Below are 17,167 nucleotides of genomic sequence, written 5' to 3'. Positions count from 1 at the left end.
TATCACATCTGGCAAAATACAATGAAGAATAGCATTTCTCAACCTTGTCTTCATATGCAACTTTGAAAAGTCTGCAATTGAAAATCTACGACTACGACTATGAATTATACTTACTGAGACTTTCTTCTTCCTATACCTCCAAGATAGATTTGGGCAATTATTCAAGGCAATTATTATTATGTTTTCTAAAATAAAGTATACAAAGTAATTTTGGAAATGAAGCCTTTTATTGAAAATTTAAATTCAAACTCATATACTGGTATTATGTTAGCTAGGGCACAGAACACAGGAACCTGTGTTTGCCATGTTGGACTTTCGAAGAAGTGTAAAACTTCCTACAGGCAGAGACCTCAATGACATCTGTTTCACACTTCATGTCATCACTGCTTGTAGAAGTTGGCAGACAGAACAGTCAATTACGAAATATTAATGCTAATTGCAGCTAAACAAATATATCTTATGAACATCTAATTTGGAAAACTACTTTGTCTTAACAGTATAAAACCCTAACTCATGATGTTGATTACTTAATTACCTTAGAATTACTACCAACTTAAACAATTACTATCTTGTCTTTTGTCTAAATGACTCATTATAATCAAAAGAGGAGGTAAGAACTAGAAAGGAAACGATATTTATTAAGTGTCATATGATGTGATAGGCTAACAATTCTATCATGACAAAGCTACCTGGTGTGATTTCTATTTGACATGTAGGAAAACCAAGCTCAGAAAAGAATTTGCCTTGCAATTTAGTTATTAAGGATCTAGACAAGGATTTGAAAATGTGTATGATGTCAAAGCCTATGTTTACAAGTTTATATTAGTTTACCAAGAAAACACTATCCCAGACACCATTATAAAGAGGAACTCCTTGGAATAAAAAACATTCTTATTCATCATCTGGAGAAGCACTTTACTCTCTATAAGTATTTAAACTTTTCTTAGTCTTCACTATATAATTTTTTCTCTGATACTTTGGCAGATTAATAATAAAGAGATTTGCATGATGCCAAATTTGAAGGCTAAATAGAAACTAGTATTTCTTGAGTATGTATGAAAAATTACTTATTTAAAATATTTCATACTGATGTAGCAATTTTCAATTTAGATTACAAACCCAGTAATATGATACTGAGCATTTGTATCTTGTTAAAATATCTATTTGCAAAATAAAACTGAAGTGTGTTGCTTTAGCAGATTAACTGCTGTAAAGTCATCACTTGAGTTACATAAAAGCTAAATGGAAGTGTTTATTTTCCACCTGTACCATAATGTAACTTACTCCCAGTAGTGAAGAAACTCCAATTTCAAAAGTGGTTATTATCTATACCCTTTCTTTTAGTTTTACTACAAACTGCTATTAGGAAAAACTGCAAATTAAAACATTACTACTCAGTAAATTCACATTATATATTAAGATCTTAAATAATCTCAAATCTATTACTTAGATGCCACTCATAATCTTTATATTAAACTCATAAACTTATGCAGCAGAATATTTTCAGGTACAGAATATTGGTTACATAGGGCAGCGACATACATTTTGTATATGAATTGCTAAAATAAAACAGATCAAAGAATTGACCTGTCAGACTCCGCGTATTTGCTGCATTTAAAAACCAAAAGAATATTAATTATTAGTGTAAATTTTAGAAATGTTTATTTTAGAAACACACAAAGCTAAAATGCATATTTCAGTCCAACAACCTAGAGAGAAAAAATAGGGAGCTACATGTTTTTTGTTTAGTCTTGTTTTTTCCTCAAAATCCATCCATAAGAGTCAGGAGCTACAAGTTTATAGGTACACATTTGTATGAATATCCTTGCCATGATTCTAAGACCTAGAACATCTAGAATACAGGACATTACATTTTGATTTGAAAAAATATTTAAATTAATTTTACACATACAATATATCACTTTCAGAACAAAAAAATTAAAGATTAATGAAAGTAGAATATACTAAAACAAAATTATTTTTACTTTTGAGTCAAATTCTACACCATGGAAAAAGTCAGAAGCCCATACTAGAGTTTTGCAGAAGTTTTTAAAAAAATGCTTTTAAAATTTAGCAAGGCTGCAAAGTCTGTCAATAAATAAATCAAATTACTATCTGTCAGTAAGCTATGAAGTCCACAGTAAGTGCCAATGCAAACGGAACAGATTTAGAAAGTCAATCCATCCTTTCTAGCATTATCATGAAAACTCTGTGACTGACCGACACATCATTTCCAATGTTACCATCAAGGCCTCAGTGTGTACTCCAGGACACACTTTTAAATTCTCAGGCAGTTCCTTAAGAATATGTGGGAGTTTCTGCAGTGTCTTTATATTTCTAGCATAAAGATCCAATAACCAGTCAGTATGAACACTGGTGGTTTCTTTATGACTTTTACAAGCCATAAGCAGTTCATTTAGATGAGTTAACCCTTTGGAAGCTAAAATGAACTCTGAAGATAAATCAAAAATTGAACAAAAATTTAGCAACATCCTACTAAGTAAAAATGAGCCAAATTCAAGTTGCTGGTAATGAAAATGTTTCTCTGCTTGTGCATGAAAGTTCTCCACTGTATCTTCTACTTTTGTAATAGCAAACAGTTCTTCTTTGATTTGAGGTGAAACCACATAGTCCAAGGGCAATTCTCCCTTAGCATTCCTCTGTTGTAAAAGCACTGGGCCTGTGAAAAGAAAATGCAAAATGTTACATGTAAAACACTTCTATTTTGGCAGCTTAACAGCTGTTTTCTCTTTTCTCCCAAAGCATCCAGGGCTTTCTTTACAATCATATTTTGTATTAATTCAGGTTGACACAATTAACTGGCTAGATACATAGACTAATAAAGGTACATTAAAAACATTCTAGTCAATTACCTAATAAGTTTTCCCCAAACGTGCGTGCCTTAGTTAAATAAATAATACAACTACAAATATTAAAAAGAAAACTTTTATAAAACTTTATCAATTATCATCTTAAGAATTTCAGTGTTCCCAGAAGAAATTTTAAAAATGTATTCATCTTACACATTCTGTATAAGAGCCTCAGGGGTATCTCAAAATATCACCAAGAGGAAAAAGTAGTGCCCCTTTCATTGCTAATAAACAATTCTAGCAGTGCAAAGACTGCAAAACCTTGCACAGATAGAGAACACAGTTTTCATATTACCCTTGCTTGTGTTCAATGTTTAGTACAGGTAACTGATTCACACAAATTACATATTAATTCTAGATCAAACTCAGAGCTTATCCATCTATACAAGTTAAACTCATTTAACTACCTACTCAGAAAGTACTAAAGATAGAGTTTATCCCCTAGGTACTAAAGGATGATGTGGAGGAGGCAAAACATAACTCAGTATTTGGTTACATAGCAAAGTATAGGAGTACTTTGTGCCTTCATCAGTCAAGTCTTATAATTATTTATGCACTTGGCCATAAAAATGTTACAGGGGATATAAAGGTTTTAGTACTAGCAGCCATAATCACAAGATCCTACCATTATAACATAGATCATATTGTCAGAAAGAGAGAACTGATCATAACTGCTAAAATTCTTAATGATTCTGATCAGACATATATAATAGCATAGATATAAAATGTACTTAATATAAAAGATCAACCATTGATAATATGATTAATGTATAATTTATGGAAAGAAGATAATTCTAAAACAAAATTAGGCTCCTTTTCACTGTGCCAACATCTCAAAAAAACTGTTCCAAGTTACTTCTGTTTAAAAAAAAAAAAAAAAAAAAAAAAGAAGAGACAAAATTACGGACACAGGACACCAAAAGTAAACAAAGGTTTTAGAGACATAAATAAATTCTTGAAATTATTGCTCTCGAGGCTGAGTGACTCACAATGAATAGATAATGCAGTTACTTCAATATAAGTGTCAAACCACTTGACAGGTCCAAACCCAGAATATGACTACGGCAGAAACAAGTCTGTACGATTGCCAAAGGACCTTGATAAAAACAAATACAATTAGATTTCCTCTTCTAGGATAAGAAACTGATCTCTTTACTATTCTCCACTAAGGGCCCTAGAAAAATTCACGTTGGTTGGTATAATGCCATACTCTACTGAAGAGCTGGCCCTAACACAATAATGGCTCCTGACAAATATTGGCCTGAATGCCAGACACATGGTTGAGTAGAAAAATAAAACACTGAGGAGGTGAACTTATGGTTTAGTAAACACAGAATACTAAAAAAAACAAGGTAGAAGAACTGAAAAATATATTGACTATGAAATGATATCAGTAAAAGAGACACGCTAAGGCCTTTAGGGGGCAGGAGAAGACTATATATAACCAAATGTCTTAAACTACCATGCTATACAGCCTTCCTTAGATGCATATATACTAAAAACACATCTTAAGAAAATATGTTTTTTGTCTTTATGCACAATCAAATATTTTAATTACAGGATAAGATAATGTTAAATTTAAATGTAAAATTAATACAAATAAAAGCGACAAGTAATTTCTACAAATCTTTGTTTCCATATTCTAAGCTGGTCATCAGTTTTCTTTTTTCTTTAAAAACACCAATCCGTTTTGAACATTTTGTTGTAAAATTTACATTATTCAGTTTAGATATAAAAAGAATGACACTGAAATAACGTGGGGCCTTGCTGAAAGCAAAGATCAAAAATCAGCAGGAAAAACACAGATGAATATTCAGTTCAAGCTACCCTCCTTCACAAAACCCCTGCATAACAGTTATCACCATTTGAAAATCCTCCTGCTTTAACTTAATTGGCTGCAAAATGCGAATGATGAAAAATATTCTAGGATATCATTCTTTACAGTCTGTACAGAAATGACTCATTAAAAATAAGATTGAGTTTGTAGTTATATACAGGAAATGAAAAAAGAATGAAAAAATCCAGGCAATCACAATTGAACATTTGTATCCCTTTATCAATAAGCTTTCAGAAATGACTGGCTCACAAAGACATTACACACCTGAAGGAAAAGGATAAATATTTAAAACCAGCAAACTCAATTCAAAAATAAACTCTCATACACGAACCTAAATAAGCTTAATAATACATACATAAACAAATATATATTATGAAAACGCTTTTATCTCTACTAATAAAGGGTGCTTACATTTTAGGAGACTTTTTATCCTTACTTTTTCATTAATATGAAATAAAGGCATCTTTCCTTGCAGATTTTAAACATAAAATGTTATCTACCTCTGCAGGATTCATCAAAAAACTGGATAATTTATCAAAACCCATTTAGCATAAACACACTCACCCCCATGCTGTAGTAGCAGCTTGCCAATTTCTACATGTCCGTTTGACAGTGCATCATGCAAAGGAGTCACCCCGTCCACTTGAGTGAGCAGATCTACCTCTGGACAACGTTGCAAAATTTCCTGGACACACACTGTGTTGCCATAGTTACAGGCTTCATGCAAAGGCGTCCAGCCAGCATTGTCTAAATTAGAAATCAAGGCAAGTTTTAAAACGGCAGAAGTAGGACTTTTGGTAGGAAAGTACTGATGTTCTACTTTTCTCATCAGTGTGACTTTCTAGGTGCTTCATATACAAAAAGAATGCTGTGATAAAAATGTCTAGGGTGTAATCATATTTCTACCTTAAAAATTTAAAAACAATTTTAAAATATTAATATTGGGTATTATCAAAATATGAACACAAAAATGTTTTTATACTATTAGTTATAAATCAATATATGATAAATTTCTTGGCTTTGCTAAGAAATTTTTCTTATACTTTTAAGATACCTTAGGTAAACTTACTTAAATAATTTTTCTTAATGTGATATAAAACTGTTTAATATCACAAATATTAAGACATTGGACTAGACCACAAAGATTTAAAACTTACCTTTAACATTGATGTCTATTCCTGGCAAAGAGAGAAGAAGAATCAATTTCTCCACTTGGTTATTTATGCAAGCTCTATGCAGGGCTGTTTCTCCTGCCATAAAAAATTAATAGATTATTCCAGAGAAGACAAGATATCAACTAAAGAAAATAATCAAAGGGCATGAACTAGGAGATCTGGCCCCATGCCAGAAAATTATTTATTGAGTTTTCCTTTTGACTGGTTTAAACATCTCCTGCATTAAAAAAGGGGGGGGGAAGGGAAGGACCCCCACCAATCCATATTGCTTCTGTTCTATCAGCGATTCAGCAATGAAATTCTACCGCAAAAGGTTTAACACAGGCATTGTCTCCCCTAGTTCAAGGTTTAAAGCTTCAATCCTGCTATAAAACCCCCAAATGATCAGAGAACACCGAAAATACTGGGTTTTGCAGCAATAAAAGTTTAGAGTGCAATTGCCCTCTCTTAAATTTATTCATGAACCTACGTTAAATGTATGGCTCTTTTTTATACAGCATTTATAGCTTAATTCAAATGAATGTTTCTGGCTAAGCATGAGTGCCTCTACACACTCAAGTATAATTCAGAACTTCAAATCCATTAACAGATGGTTTGCTGCTTCTCAATAGGCTGTCTGGCTTGGCTACAACAGCACAGAGAGGGAGAAATGGAGGAATCTTAATATAAACACACCACACACACACACACACACACACACACACACACACACACGGACGTAAAAAAAAAATCCCTAGTACCATTTAAAGCTGAACAAGAGTAACAAATAGAAAGACAAGGTTTTTTTCTAGGAGAGATGCAATTAATGCCTTCTGGCTAAAATTGTCTATATCCATCACTGTTATAACCAAGGTTAATAAGATATAAGTGATTATTTAAGGGGAATTTTAAAAAAATTTACTATAAATGACTGCTTAGGAAACAAAATGAAATACTGAATCAAATTTGTTATTGCTATAAAATACTAAGCACATTTTTACAGTGTTCAGTTTTACAGATTATCTCTGTAACTTCTACAAAAACATTTTTTACATGCATAAAAAGCTTTTGAAGTTTTTCTCTACTATATCTCAATTCTCTTCCTCTCTCCCAGTTCCTTCTGCTGTTCTGCCTAAAATCATTCATATTCATTTTACTTTTTGAAACAATAAAACAAAGAAAAAGGAACGCTGATTTGTGAAATTAATATCTGAGTTCTCATTTAATACAATTTTCATATTCCAAGCCAAATGAACAGTTATTCTGAATCTATAATATGCAATTATGAACTTATATCACGTTAAAATATAAGCACTTCACTGTCACTATTTCCATGGGTGTCATAATGTTAATATTTGTATTAAAAACAAGATATAACTCATAAATAACAACAACAACAAAAAAGACTCAGCAATTTACTTTGGCCAGGTAAAGACTTCCGGAAGATTCATTTGCAAGTTAAGAGGTGTCTAAGTAAAAGAGGTGCCAAAGTGAATTATTACGCTATTCTTGTTATTTCATCCTTTAGGTACTTAGGTTCCAGTATAGTTAGAACCAAAAGCCAAACACATTTCATAGTCTGGGCTCAATGCCTGGAAGAAAAGAGCCCATATGCTTAACACAGCTATGTAACATAGCCTACTCTTCATTCTTTGTTCACAAAATGTCTAGGACTGAAAGAGATGAAGACTGAATTATACTTTCAAATCAGAAGACACTGATCCTAAGCAGCACAGGTTGAGATGGAATAGAAAAGTAAGGCGGGCAAGTCTGGAATGAGCTCAATGAATGCTACACTGTGTTTCATATCTGTAACGGCAAGGAGAGGAAAAAAAGGAAGGAATACTCTATTATACTGGGTATTAAACAATCACTTTCTTTGCATAAATGACAGTTCAAGAAAATAATACGTTATCCAAGAAGGTACTTCCTGGACCTAGTCCAATATTTAAGTTCAAGTATTCATCAGGGCAAATGTGTGAAACCTGCAAGTACTGACTATAACAACGAAAAGTTCTTAGCATAAATTAATTTAGATACTTGGAATACCTTTTAGATTAGTCTTGTGAAAATTCATCTTTTTAACTACAGAGGGGCAATTCTCCTTGGAACAGGACAATTCTCCTTCTGACTTCTTTTTCAATTTTTTTAATGTTGAGGAACATTTAGCAAGGTTCAGGTCTCTGAAAGGAAAATTAAGAAATAAGGAAAGCTTGTTTTTCAGCAAGGCGTGCCAGCATACATTAGATGGTATTTTTTAAAAGTCTAGCCTCCTTTTAATTTAAACCCCCTTGCTCATTCAATCTTTACTGCTTTCTAATTTTAAAATTTATTTCAACTGTGTAGAAACAAATTTCAGTGCACTAATTTTCTTTTATTAGTCTTACTCCCCCAACTGCTCACTAAATTTATAAATACAAAATGTCAAATAAAGAGCAAAAGACCAGTTAAACCATATATTGACAGAGAGAATAAAGCAGAAAGCTAAGATCAAGCAGGTCTCTGCTCCCCATTCTCAGTTTCATATTCTGATTCTATTCTCTTCTTCCTCTCACAGAACTTTACTGAGTTTTATACGACATACACTTTTATACACCCTATACTTTTAGAGGTGGTTTCTCATTTTGGGAAAACTACTATTACGATATAGGATATCTCATATGACCATGCATTCTGAAATTCCATCTATATTATGGCAAAGTAGTAATTCAAATCATAGAACAAAAATTGTGTAAAACTGTATTTCATCAACAATGCATCAATAATTGGATGACCAGTTTTATTTCTTTTGGGAAGCAGAAAGAAAGCATGTACCTTGAATTACAGAAACAGAAAATGTTGATCAAATACATCTAAAAATTGAGTTTTGGTCTAATCAATATAATTCAGACAGTATCACAGATAACCATAAAGTTCAAGAAATGCATCAGAAAAAGAGCTGTACTCCAAAATAAAGCACAGCTGGGATATCAGCATCACTTACGGTAACTCCGGCAGCCCTTCGACTTGTTTTTGTTTAGTACCATTCAACATTAGTAAGGCTCTCTGAGAGTCAAAACAAGGCCGCTGTCCTATTTTCTTTGATATCTGAATCTTTCCCGACCCAAGCACACCAGTTTTCCCCAAGGCTGGTAAATAGGAATATACCTGTTGAAAAATAATATCGCATTATTTTCTCAACTACAAAAACCGCAGTAAAGAGAAATTATTTGATTCATTTCATTATTACATTTGGTTATATTTTCCTGGTTGCATCACTATGGTTGCCACTCTATCTTGGTTGAACATAATAAAATATTAAGAAAGCTAGCTTTGTGTCATAGTCAATATACCATGTGAACAAACAGAAAAATACCTTCTTAAAAATAATTATTTTTTTCTAATTCAATTTTGATCCTCATTTAAGAAAGCTCTTTTGATTAGTCTTATGCCCAATGTGTATGATTCATTTGCATATTTCATATGTATGATTTACATACAACTGGTATTTCTTAATTTCCATTTTGATAATGCCTTTTTTTTTTTTTTAACAGAAAACAAGTCTTTCTTCAATAGAAAACAAAATAAGGAATAAAAACATCCTTAAAGGCAAGGATTGCTGCAAAACAGAATTTGCCTAATCTGACCAATATACGTATTTCTCATTTAATTAAAAAATTGCTAGAGCTACCGGATATTAATATCTAAAGACAGCCAAAATAAAACTGGAAAACTTTAAATCAATTGTAGCTTATATGCATAATATTTTGCTTTTTAAATACCATTTAGAATTTTGTTGGATCTAGTTTTTTCCAAAATAATAACCTCACATACGAATTTTATTAGAGAACAAGGATTTTTTTACTTTTCTATGATTAACCCTTGGCTCTGCTCAAAAGAAATTAAAATCTCTTTTTCTTTTTTTTTTTGTTGTTGTTGTTGAGACAGGGTCTTAGTATGTCACCTAGGCTAGAATACAGTGGTTATTACAGGTCACTGCTGCCTCGACCTCCTGGGATTAAGGATCCTCCCACCTCAGCCTCCCAAGTAGCTGGGACCACAGGCATGTGCCACCATGCCCAGCCAATTTAACTTTTTTTAGAGACAGAGTCTTGCTATGTTGCCCAGGCTGGTTTTGAACTCCTGGGCTCAAGGGATCCTCCTGCCTCAGCTTCCAAAAGTGTTAGAATTATAGGAAGGGGCCATCATGCTCCACCTTAAAATTTCTATTTGGTGATTATCTTCTCCAAACTGCCCCTGGAGAAGGGGTCTCACAATGTTGTCCAGGATGGAATGCAGTGGTTATGCATAGGTGCAATCATAATGCCCTATAGCTTCAAATTCTGGGGCACAAGCAATCCTCCCGCCTCAGTCTCCTGAGCAGCTGGAACTACAGGCACTCAGCACTGCCGCTGGCTTTCACTACTCTATTTTGAGATAGAAATATACTAGCTTTTATGCAGAATTGAAAGATTTATGAATTAATATATTCTGCCTACTTACCTGAAATAACCAAGAATATTTTAAAATTCAGTTTGTGGGCCGGGCGCAGTGGCTCACGCCTGTATTCCCAGCACTTTGGGAGGCCGAGGCGGGCAGATCACAAGGTCAGGAGATCGAGACCACCCTGGCTAACGTGGTGAAACGCTGTCTCTACTAAAAATATAAAAATATTAGCTGGGTGTGGTGGCCGGTGCCTGTAGTCCCAGCTACCAGGAAGGCTGAGGCAGGAGAATGGCATGAACCCAGGAGGCAGAGCTTACAGTGAGCCGAGATCACACCACTGCATTCCAGCCTGGACAACAGAGCAAGACTCCGTTTCAAAATAAATAAATAAATAAATAAATAAATAAATAAATAAAATTGAGTTTGTGAACTCACTTCAGAATAGAGAGGTGCTTACCATTTTCTGAAGAGAGAGTGGCTCAGAAGACACACTACCAGAGCTCTGTAGACACAACTTTTTAAAGACTGCCTCTGCAACAAACATTTGAAGCCAGGAGGAGGAAAAGGAGCAAATGAAAATCTCTAATTCCTGTGAAGAAAAGTCTGGAGAACATAAGGTAAGTCGATATAGTTACTGCTGTATCCTATATACTTTTTTCCATAGGCTATTTCCTTAGTGAAGTTTATTCCATCAAATCAGAGTTCTTATACCTGTAAGATTCATACACATGATTTTAACCCATAAAAAATAGGCAATATCCCTATTCCTTGACTTTTAAGAGAAAATATTTAATGGTACATGTTCTCACATTTGAAAAAACAATCATTAGGTTTGATTATTTCAGATACAAGTCTTGAAATTACATATATACAGATTAGGTAACATATGAATATATACAAGGGATTTTATTTATCACTATACTTTCCAACTACCATTAAAGATCTCTTCCCACAATAGGGATGCTCCTTTGGAAAACCAGTAATTAGTTTTTAAATGAAATACTAGTATTTAATTTGCAATGATCAGTACCGAATTGATAGGAAGAAAGTAGACTGCTTCCTATGACAACACCCATGAATCTTATCACTGCAGAAAAGGACGAAAGGCACAAGGTGAAGAAGAAAAACATGAAACAAGAGCATGTATAAAGAAGAAAAACATGAAACAAGAGCATGTATAAAGAAGAAAAACATGAAACAAGAGCATGTATAAAGAAGAAAAACATGAAACAAGAGCATGTATAAAGACTTCCTCAGAAGTGTGCACCCACTCTACTATGGGGGATAGTGGACAAATTTTTTTTTTTTTTTTTTTAAAGACAGAGTCTTGCTCTGTCGCCAGGCTGGAGTGCAGTGGTGCGATCTCGGCTCACTGTAACCTCCACCTCCCAGGTTCAAGCAATTCTCCTGCCTCAGCCTCCTAAGTAGCTGGGACTATAGGTGCACGCAAGATGGTGGATAATTTTAAATGATGAAACAAAAAACAAGAAAACATCAAAAGCCTCAAATCTCTTATACAAAACCTCAAGTACTTCAATAAGATGAAAACGCGTAAATATACCCATGAATTGAAAGTGATAAAAGAGTGACTATTTCCCATGTGATCTATTTAATATTATAAACTATTAATATTATCTATGTAACGTGATGAAAATACAACAAAATGACAATAAAAGAATAAATAAGACCAACCAAGAGGATATCAAAAGAGCTAAAATTACAAACAATATAAAAAAGTTGTGATATTATACAATAAGGCAGATTAACTATAAATACTGGAAGAATAAAGAATAAGTCAATACAATTAGCAAAATAAACATAATAAACAGAAGAGAAGAATTAAAATTGTAAGCATTAAGTTAAAATATAGTTTCAAAATCAGACAATGATAAACTTAATAGGAGTATAAGGCATAAAAGCTGGCCTCCCTATTCGGGATGGAATTCTTTCAGGGCGAAGAGAATGCAGACACCCAGTCAATGTCCTGCTCAGATGCCTTCATAAAAGGCTGGGGATCTAGTGTCTTGTAGTCCTTGACCCTTGACTCTGATTTTTCAAGAGTGGATGGGAGAAGTAAGGGAGGATCTGCTCTCAGGTAACATTTGTTAATTTCTGGTTGCCACATTGGGGAAGGGGATGCTATTGGCATCCAGTGGGCAAAGGCCCAGGATGCTACAATACACAGGACAGCCTACAATACACAGGACAGCCCCAACAACAAATAATTATCCAGCCCAAAACATAATCAGTACGCAGGCTGAGAAACTTGCCCTGACTAAAGAGATCTGATGCCCATGCCTTGTGGCAGCTTGTTATAAGGAGTGTTTAAACCTTTGGCTTCAGGTCTGATGTTAACCAGATACAACTAACCCCAAACAGATAATATTATCATTGAATTTAGATAATCCCTTCCAATATGGCCTCTACAGAGACACAATTTTTTTTTTTTTTTGAAACAGAGTCTTGCTGTATGGTCCAGGCTGGAGTGCAGTGGCGCGATCTTGGCTCACTGCAACCTCCGCCTCCCGGGTTTACACCATTCTCCTGCCTGAGTCTCCCAAGTAGCTAGGACTACAGGCACCCGCCACCACACCCGGCTAATTTTTGGCATTTTTAGTAGAGACAGGTTTCATCGTGTTAACCAGGATGGTCTCAATCTCCTGACCTTGTGATCCGTCCACCTTCGTCTCCCAAAGTGCTAGGATTATAGGTGTAAGCCACTGTGCCCAGCCAAGATACAATTTTTTTTGAGTTGGAGAGGAGAAAAGAATTACTTACAACCAGTTTTCTTGCTACTACTGAGGCTCTGTTAATATTATCTAAAAATGTACAAGCAGTAAACTGAAGGATAAGAATCAAAAGATAATATAAACATTTAATCTCTAATTATATACATTAAAAAGCCTTCTTTTTTAGTGTACTGCAACCAATTGATCTCTTAACATAAGAACTCTAGACAGAGGCAAAAGCAAAGCAGAAATAACTTGCAGAGTTCAAAAGAGCTGGTCTCACATTGAAATTTACAAATGGGGTTATTTATCTAATAAGGATCATATCTGATAGGCTTACAGATATAAGGAATACAAAGTACTAATATGACAGATCCATATATTACCAGGTTACAAAGTCAAGGGGAATAAAAAAAAAAAAAACAGATGAACAGGAGAACACAAGAAAATTAGCCCGTGGACTGTAAGAACTTTAAGAGAAGGGTCATACTTGTAGCCCTTACAGTATATAGGTCATTAATCTGTACAGAGTAAACATTTAGTATTTGACAGATGAATGAATGAACGGTTAGCAGATACCAATAACTCCTAATAGAGAGCCAAGCCAGGACCATCTTTTTAAATCAAGTTAATGAGATCATGCTACTCCCTTGTTTCAATAGCTTCTAACTCCTTAACAAGGCTTACAAATCCCTACACAAACTCCCTTAACCCTTCTTTGGCCTTATTCTGGCCTCTCTTCCCATCAGCCAGGCACCAGAAGGTCTCAAACAGGCCTTCTTTCCTATTCAGAGTTTTGGTAAATGTTACCTTCTGACTAAAAACACTCTGTACTGTCAAACTTCTACTTATTCTTCACGTTCTGCATTCCATGGTCATACAGTATAAAAGTAAGTTCACCAATCTCAACACCTAGTTTTTCCTGTTCAGAGCACTTATTTTAAATGACATATTTATATTAACTTTACAGTTTATCTCTCTTAAAGTCAAAAAAGAAAAAAAACCCACAAGGACCATGTTTTGTTTCCCTCTTCCACTGTATAGAAAAGCCTTTAGCTCAATGCCTGGTAGAATGCCAATAAAATTTTGCTGAATAAACGAAGAGAACAGAAACATTTTGGCTGAGAATTAGTAATGACACATAAACATTTATATTTTGAGGTCTGAAGCATGGAAAGAAATTAAGAGATAAAGCAAAAGTGAATAAAGGTTTGGAAAAAGTATTTATCAGGAAATAATGATGTAATCTGAGAAACGGAAGTTTTATTAAAGTTCTACAAAGATATGAAAAAAAAACTATAGTAAATTTTGATGACATCTTCTTTCCCACTGAAACAATTGGAGGAGAAATATGTTTAAGTCAGGATGGGCAAACTGTGGTGTGCTGCCTGTTTTTACAAATAAAGTTTTACTGGAACACAGTCATGCTGTCTATGTATTGTGTATGGTTGCTTTCTTACTAAAAACTGCAAAGTTGAGTGGCCTGAAGAGACTGTAAGGCCTAAAAAGCCAGTAATATTTACTGTCTGGTACTTAACATTGAACAGTTTGTTAATCCGTAGTTTAAGCCACTACATAAGGAATTTCAAGTAGGCATAAAAAAGAAATTTCAGATAACTTGACCTTAAAATACAGAAAAGAAAATTTCTGTCCAAAGTGTTCAGAAATAACAAAGAGTAGCATCTCTATGGAACTGATGAATATGAGATCTGATGGAAAAAATTTTATTTATCTTCTAAAATATCTGTTGCCTTAATTCTTGACAAAACAATTATAAACTAAAAATTACACTAAACTGAAATGAATTTGATAGATGTGAATCTGAGTAGTGTCATAGTATGAATTTTGTACTTCTGAACTAGTAAAAATCAGAACATCCAGTTTACCATAATTGAGAAAGATGGATCGATATTTTCAACTGGAAGTTACATAACAGTGAAATTATAACATCTTTACTAATGACTTGGGAAAAGCAAAAGATAGTAACTGAGTAGAAGAATAATGCAAAATAAATGATTTTTTTTTAAAAAAAGAAAGGAATATCAGCAAAGAAATGAGGAAAAAAAAGAGGTGGCAGACAATGAATTTTAAAGTTCTTCATCAAAATATGAACAAAACGAACATTATTACAACACCCCAGAATTTTGATTGTGTGTGTGACTAACATGAGCTTAAACTCAACCTTAGTGTTACTAATTCTGTCAACGGATTATTTTGCTCCCAAATATCTATTAATACATTTGATCACTAACATTCAAAACTTTAGATGAGATTTAAATTGTCACTAATGAAAAGTATTTTTTAAGCCTTTTTCTTTACCTTTCTCCAAGTGTACACATGTGCACACACACACACGTGTGTACACACACACACGGTTGGTTAGGCTTCAAATTTGGTTATAGCTAGGCAATTTAAAAGTTTTAAACATTATTTTTTGTTGTTGTTGAGAAGAGTCTTACTCTGTCCCTCAGGGTGGAGGCTACTGGTTTATGATAAAATGTTCACTTGATTTCTGTCTCTTGACAAAGGTTAAACATCAACCTGCACTAACAGAAAAGAAAAAAACTAGACAGAAAATAGAAAAATACTAATTTGAATGATTTTTAGAAATATATATTTAAAACTTTTGGCTGGGCGCAGTGGTTCATACCTGTAATCCCAGCACCTGGGAAGTCGAGGTGGGCAGATCACCTGAGGTCTGCAGTTTGAGACCAGCCTGGCAAACATGGTGAAACCCCCATCTCTACTAAAACTACAAAAAGTTAGTCAGGCGTGGTGGTACACACCTGTAATCCCAGCTACTTGGGAGGCTGAGGCACAAGAATCACTTGAACCAGGGAGGCAGAGACTGCAGTGAGCCAAGATCATGCCACTGCACTCCAGCTTGGGGGAGAGAGTAAGACTATGTCTCAAAAAAAAAGAAAAAAGAAATAATGTTTAAAACTTTTAAATTGCTTACCTATAACCGAATTTGAAGCCTAAGCAACCAACTGCGTGTGTGCGCATGTGCACGCGCACACGTGTACATTTTGAGAAAGGTAAAGAAAAAGGCTTAAAAATACTTTTCAATAGTGACAATTTAAATCTCATCTAAAGTTTTAAATGTTAGTGATCAAATATATTAATAGATCTTCGGGAGCAAAATAATCTGTTGACAGGATCATAATAGTAACACTAAGGTTCAGTTTAAGTTCATGTTACTCACAGAATCAAAGTTCTGGGTTTTACACTTGTCACGTAAAAACTGAAAATAACATTGGATAACAATGTCCTGCTTTAAAGTGAAGGGAAACTCAGAATATTAGTGAAGAAAGCACTGAAGCAAATGTATAACAGGTAATAGAATCCTTTTAATACAAGGCTTATTATATTTCATGCATTTGGCTAAACTATAAGATAAATTATAATTCCTTAAGGGCAATTACTATGTATTGGAAACAAGACATATAACTATACTGATAATCTCTAAAGCCACTGCTAATCCTCTACTAGGTCTCCAAACTCAAATTTCATTAAGGAATGAAAATAGGAAATTCCGTTAGTCAAATGCTTAGTTCCCATTCTAGAAAATAATGCCAGAATTCTGTTTTTTGAAAAGGATAAAAACCACTAAACTACCTAGTAGGAATGGTGGGAAAGAAATGTAAGAGAGGGTTCTGCAGGAAGATTGAATGTTAGCTAAGAAATGTTAAAGTCATGCAACAAAGGACAGCTAGTCCACAAAGGGAACTGTAATCACCCCCTCAGCTCAATGAAAAAGAAAGAAAAAAAGATTTATCTAAAATGCTTCAGATAAAAATCTTCTTTGGTAGTATAAAAAGAGAACTCTCTCTGCAGAGGCATCATCGAATAAATCCTGAACCCAGTTATAACCTGGATTCCTATTCTGAAGTCTCTCTTCAAAGTATTAAAGTGATTGACAGCATACTGAAGAATGTTTTCTTTATATAAAATCAAGATACACTGAAACACATGTGTAGTAGAGTACTTATTTGGCAGTTTAAAATATCAAGTATATAAAAGTATATAAAAGTCATCTTTTATAGCTAAGAATCACAAAAAAACTTACTTGGTTTAAAATGTATTCATTTCAGGAATTAAGGATTACAGAAATAAAGAAAGAAAGAAAAAAAAAGGGAAGGATAGACAAAG

At 33.9% G+C, this 17,167-nt stretch overlaps 1 protein-coding gene across 8 annotated transcripts in view; it reads right to left on the bottom strand.

Annotated features, from left to right (window-relative positions):
- Positions 1-208: 208 nt before the first annotated feature.
- The window catches only part of SLF1 (SMC5-SMC6 complex localization factor 1), a 76,767-nt gene continuing 59,808 nt past the window's right edge, over positions 209-17,167 (bottom strand). For 6 of the 8 annotated variants that reach the window (XM_065545832.2, XM_005557392.5, XM_073993845.1 and 3 more), the window contains 6 exons: positions 10,744-10,889; positions 8,845-9,008; positions 7,911-8,044; positions 5,865-5,957; positions 5,272-5,454; positions 209-2,680 (listed from right to left, as the gene is read on the bottom strand). In XM_065545832.2, the coding sequence (XP_065401904.1) occupies positions 2,199-2,680; positions 5,272-5,454; positions 5,865-5,957; positions 7,911-8,044; positions 8,845-9,008; positions 10,744-10,889 (1,202 nt within the window). In that variant the 3' untranslated portion in view covers positions 209-2,198. The remainder of the gene's footprint in view (positions 2,681-5,271; positions 5,455-5,864; positions 5,958-7,910; positions 8,045-8,844; positions 9,009-10,743; positions 10,890-17,167) is intronic. The other 2 variants (XM_045394832.3, XR_012413921.1) reach the window with 2 other exon arrangements.

This window comes from Macaca fascicularis, chromosome 6, assembly GCF_037993035.2.
Source record: "Macaca fascicularis isolate 582-1 chromosome 6, T2T-MFA8v1.1".
Lineage (NCBI taxonomy): Eukaryota > Metazoa > Chordata > Mammalia > Primates > Cercopithecidae > Macaca > Macaca fascicularis.
The sequence above is the reverse complement of the archived record's forward strand: the minus strand, read 5'-3'. Positions and strand labels throughout refer to the sequence as shown.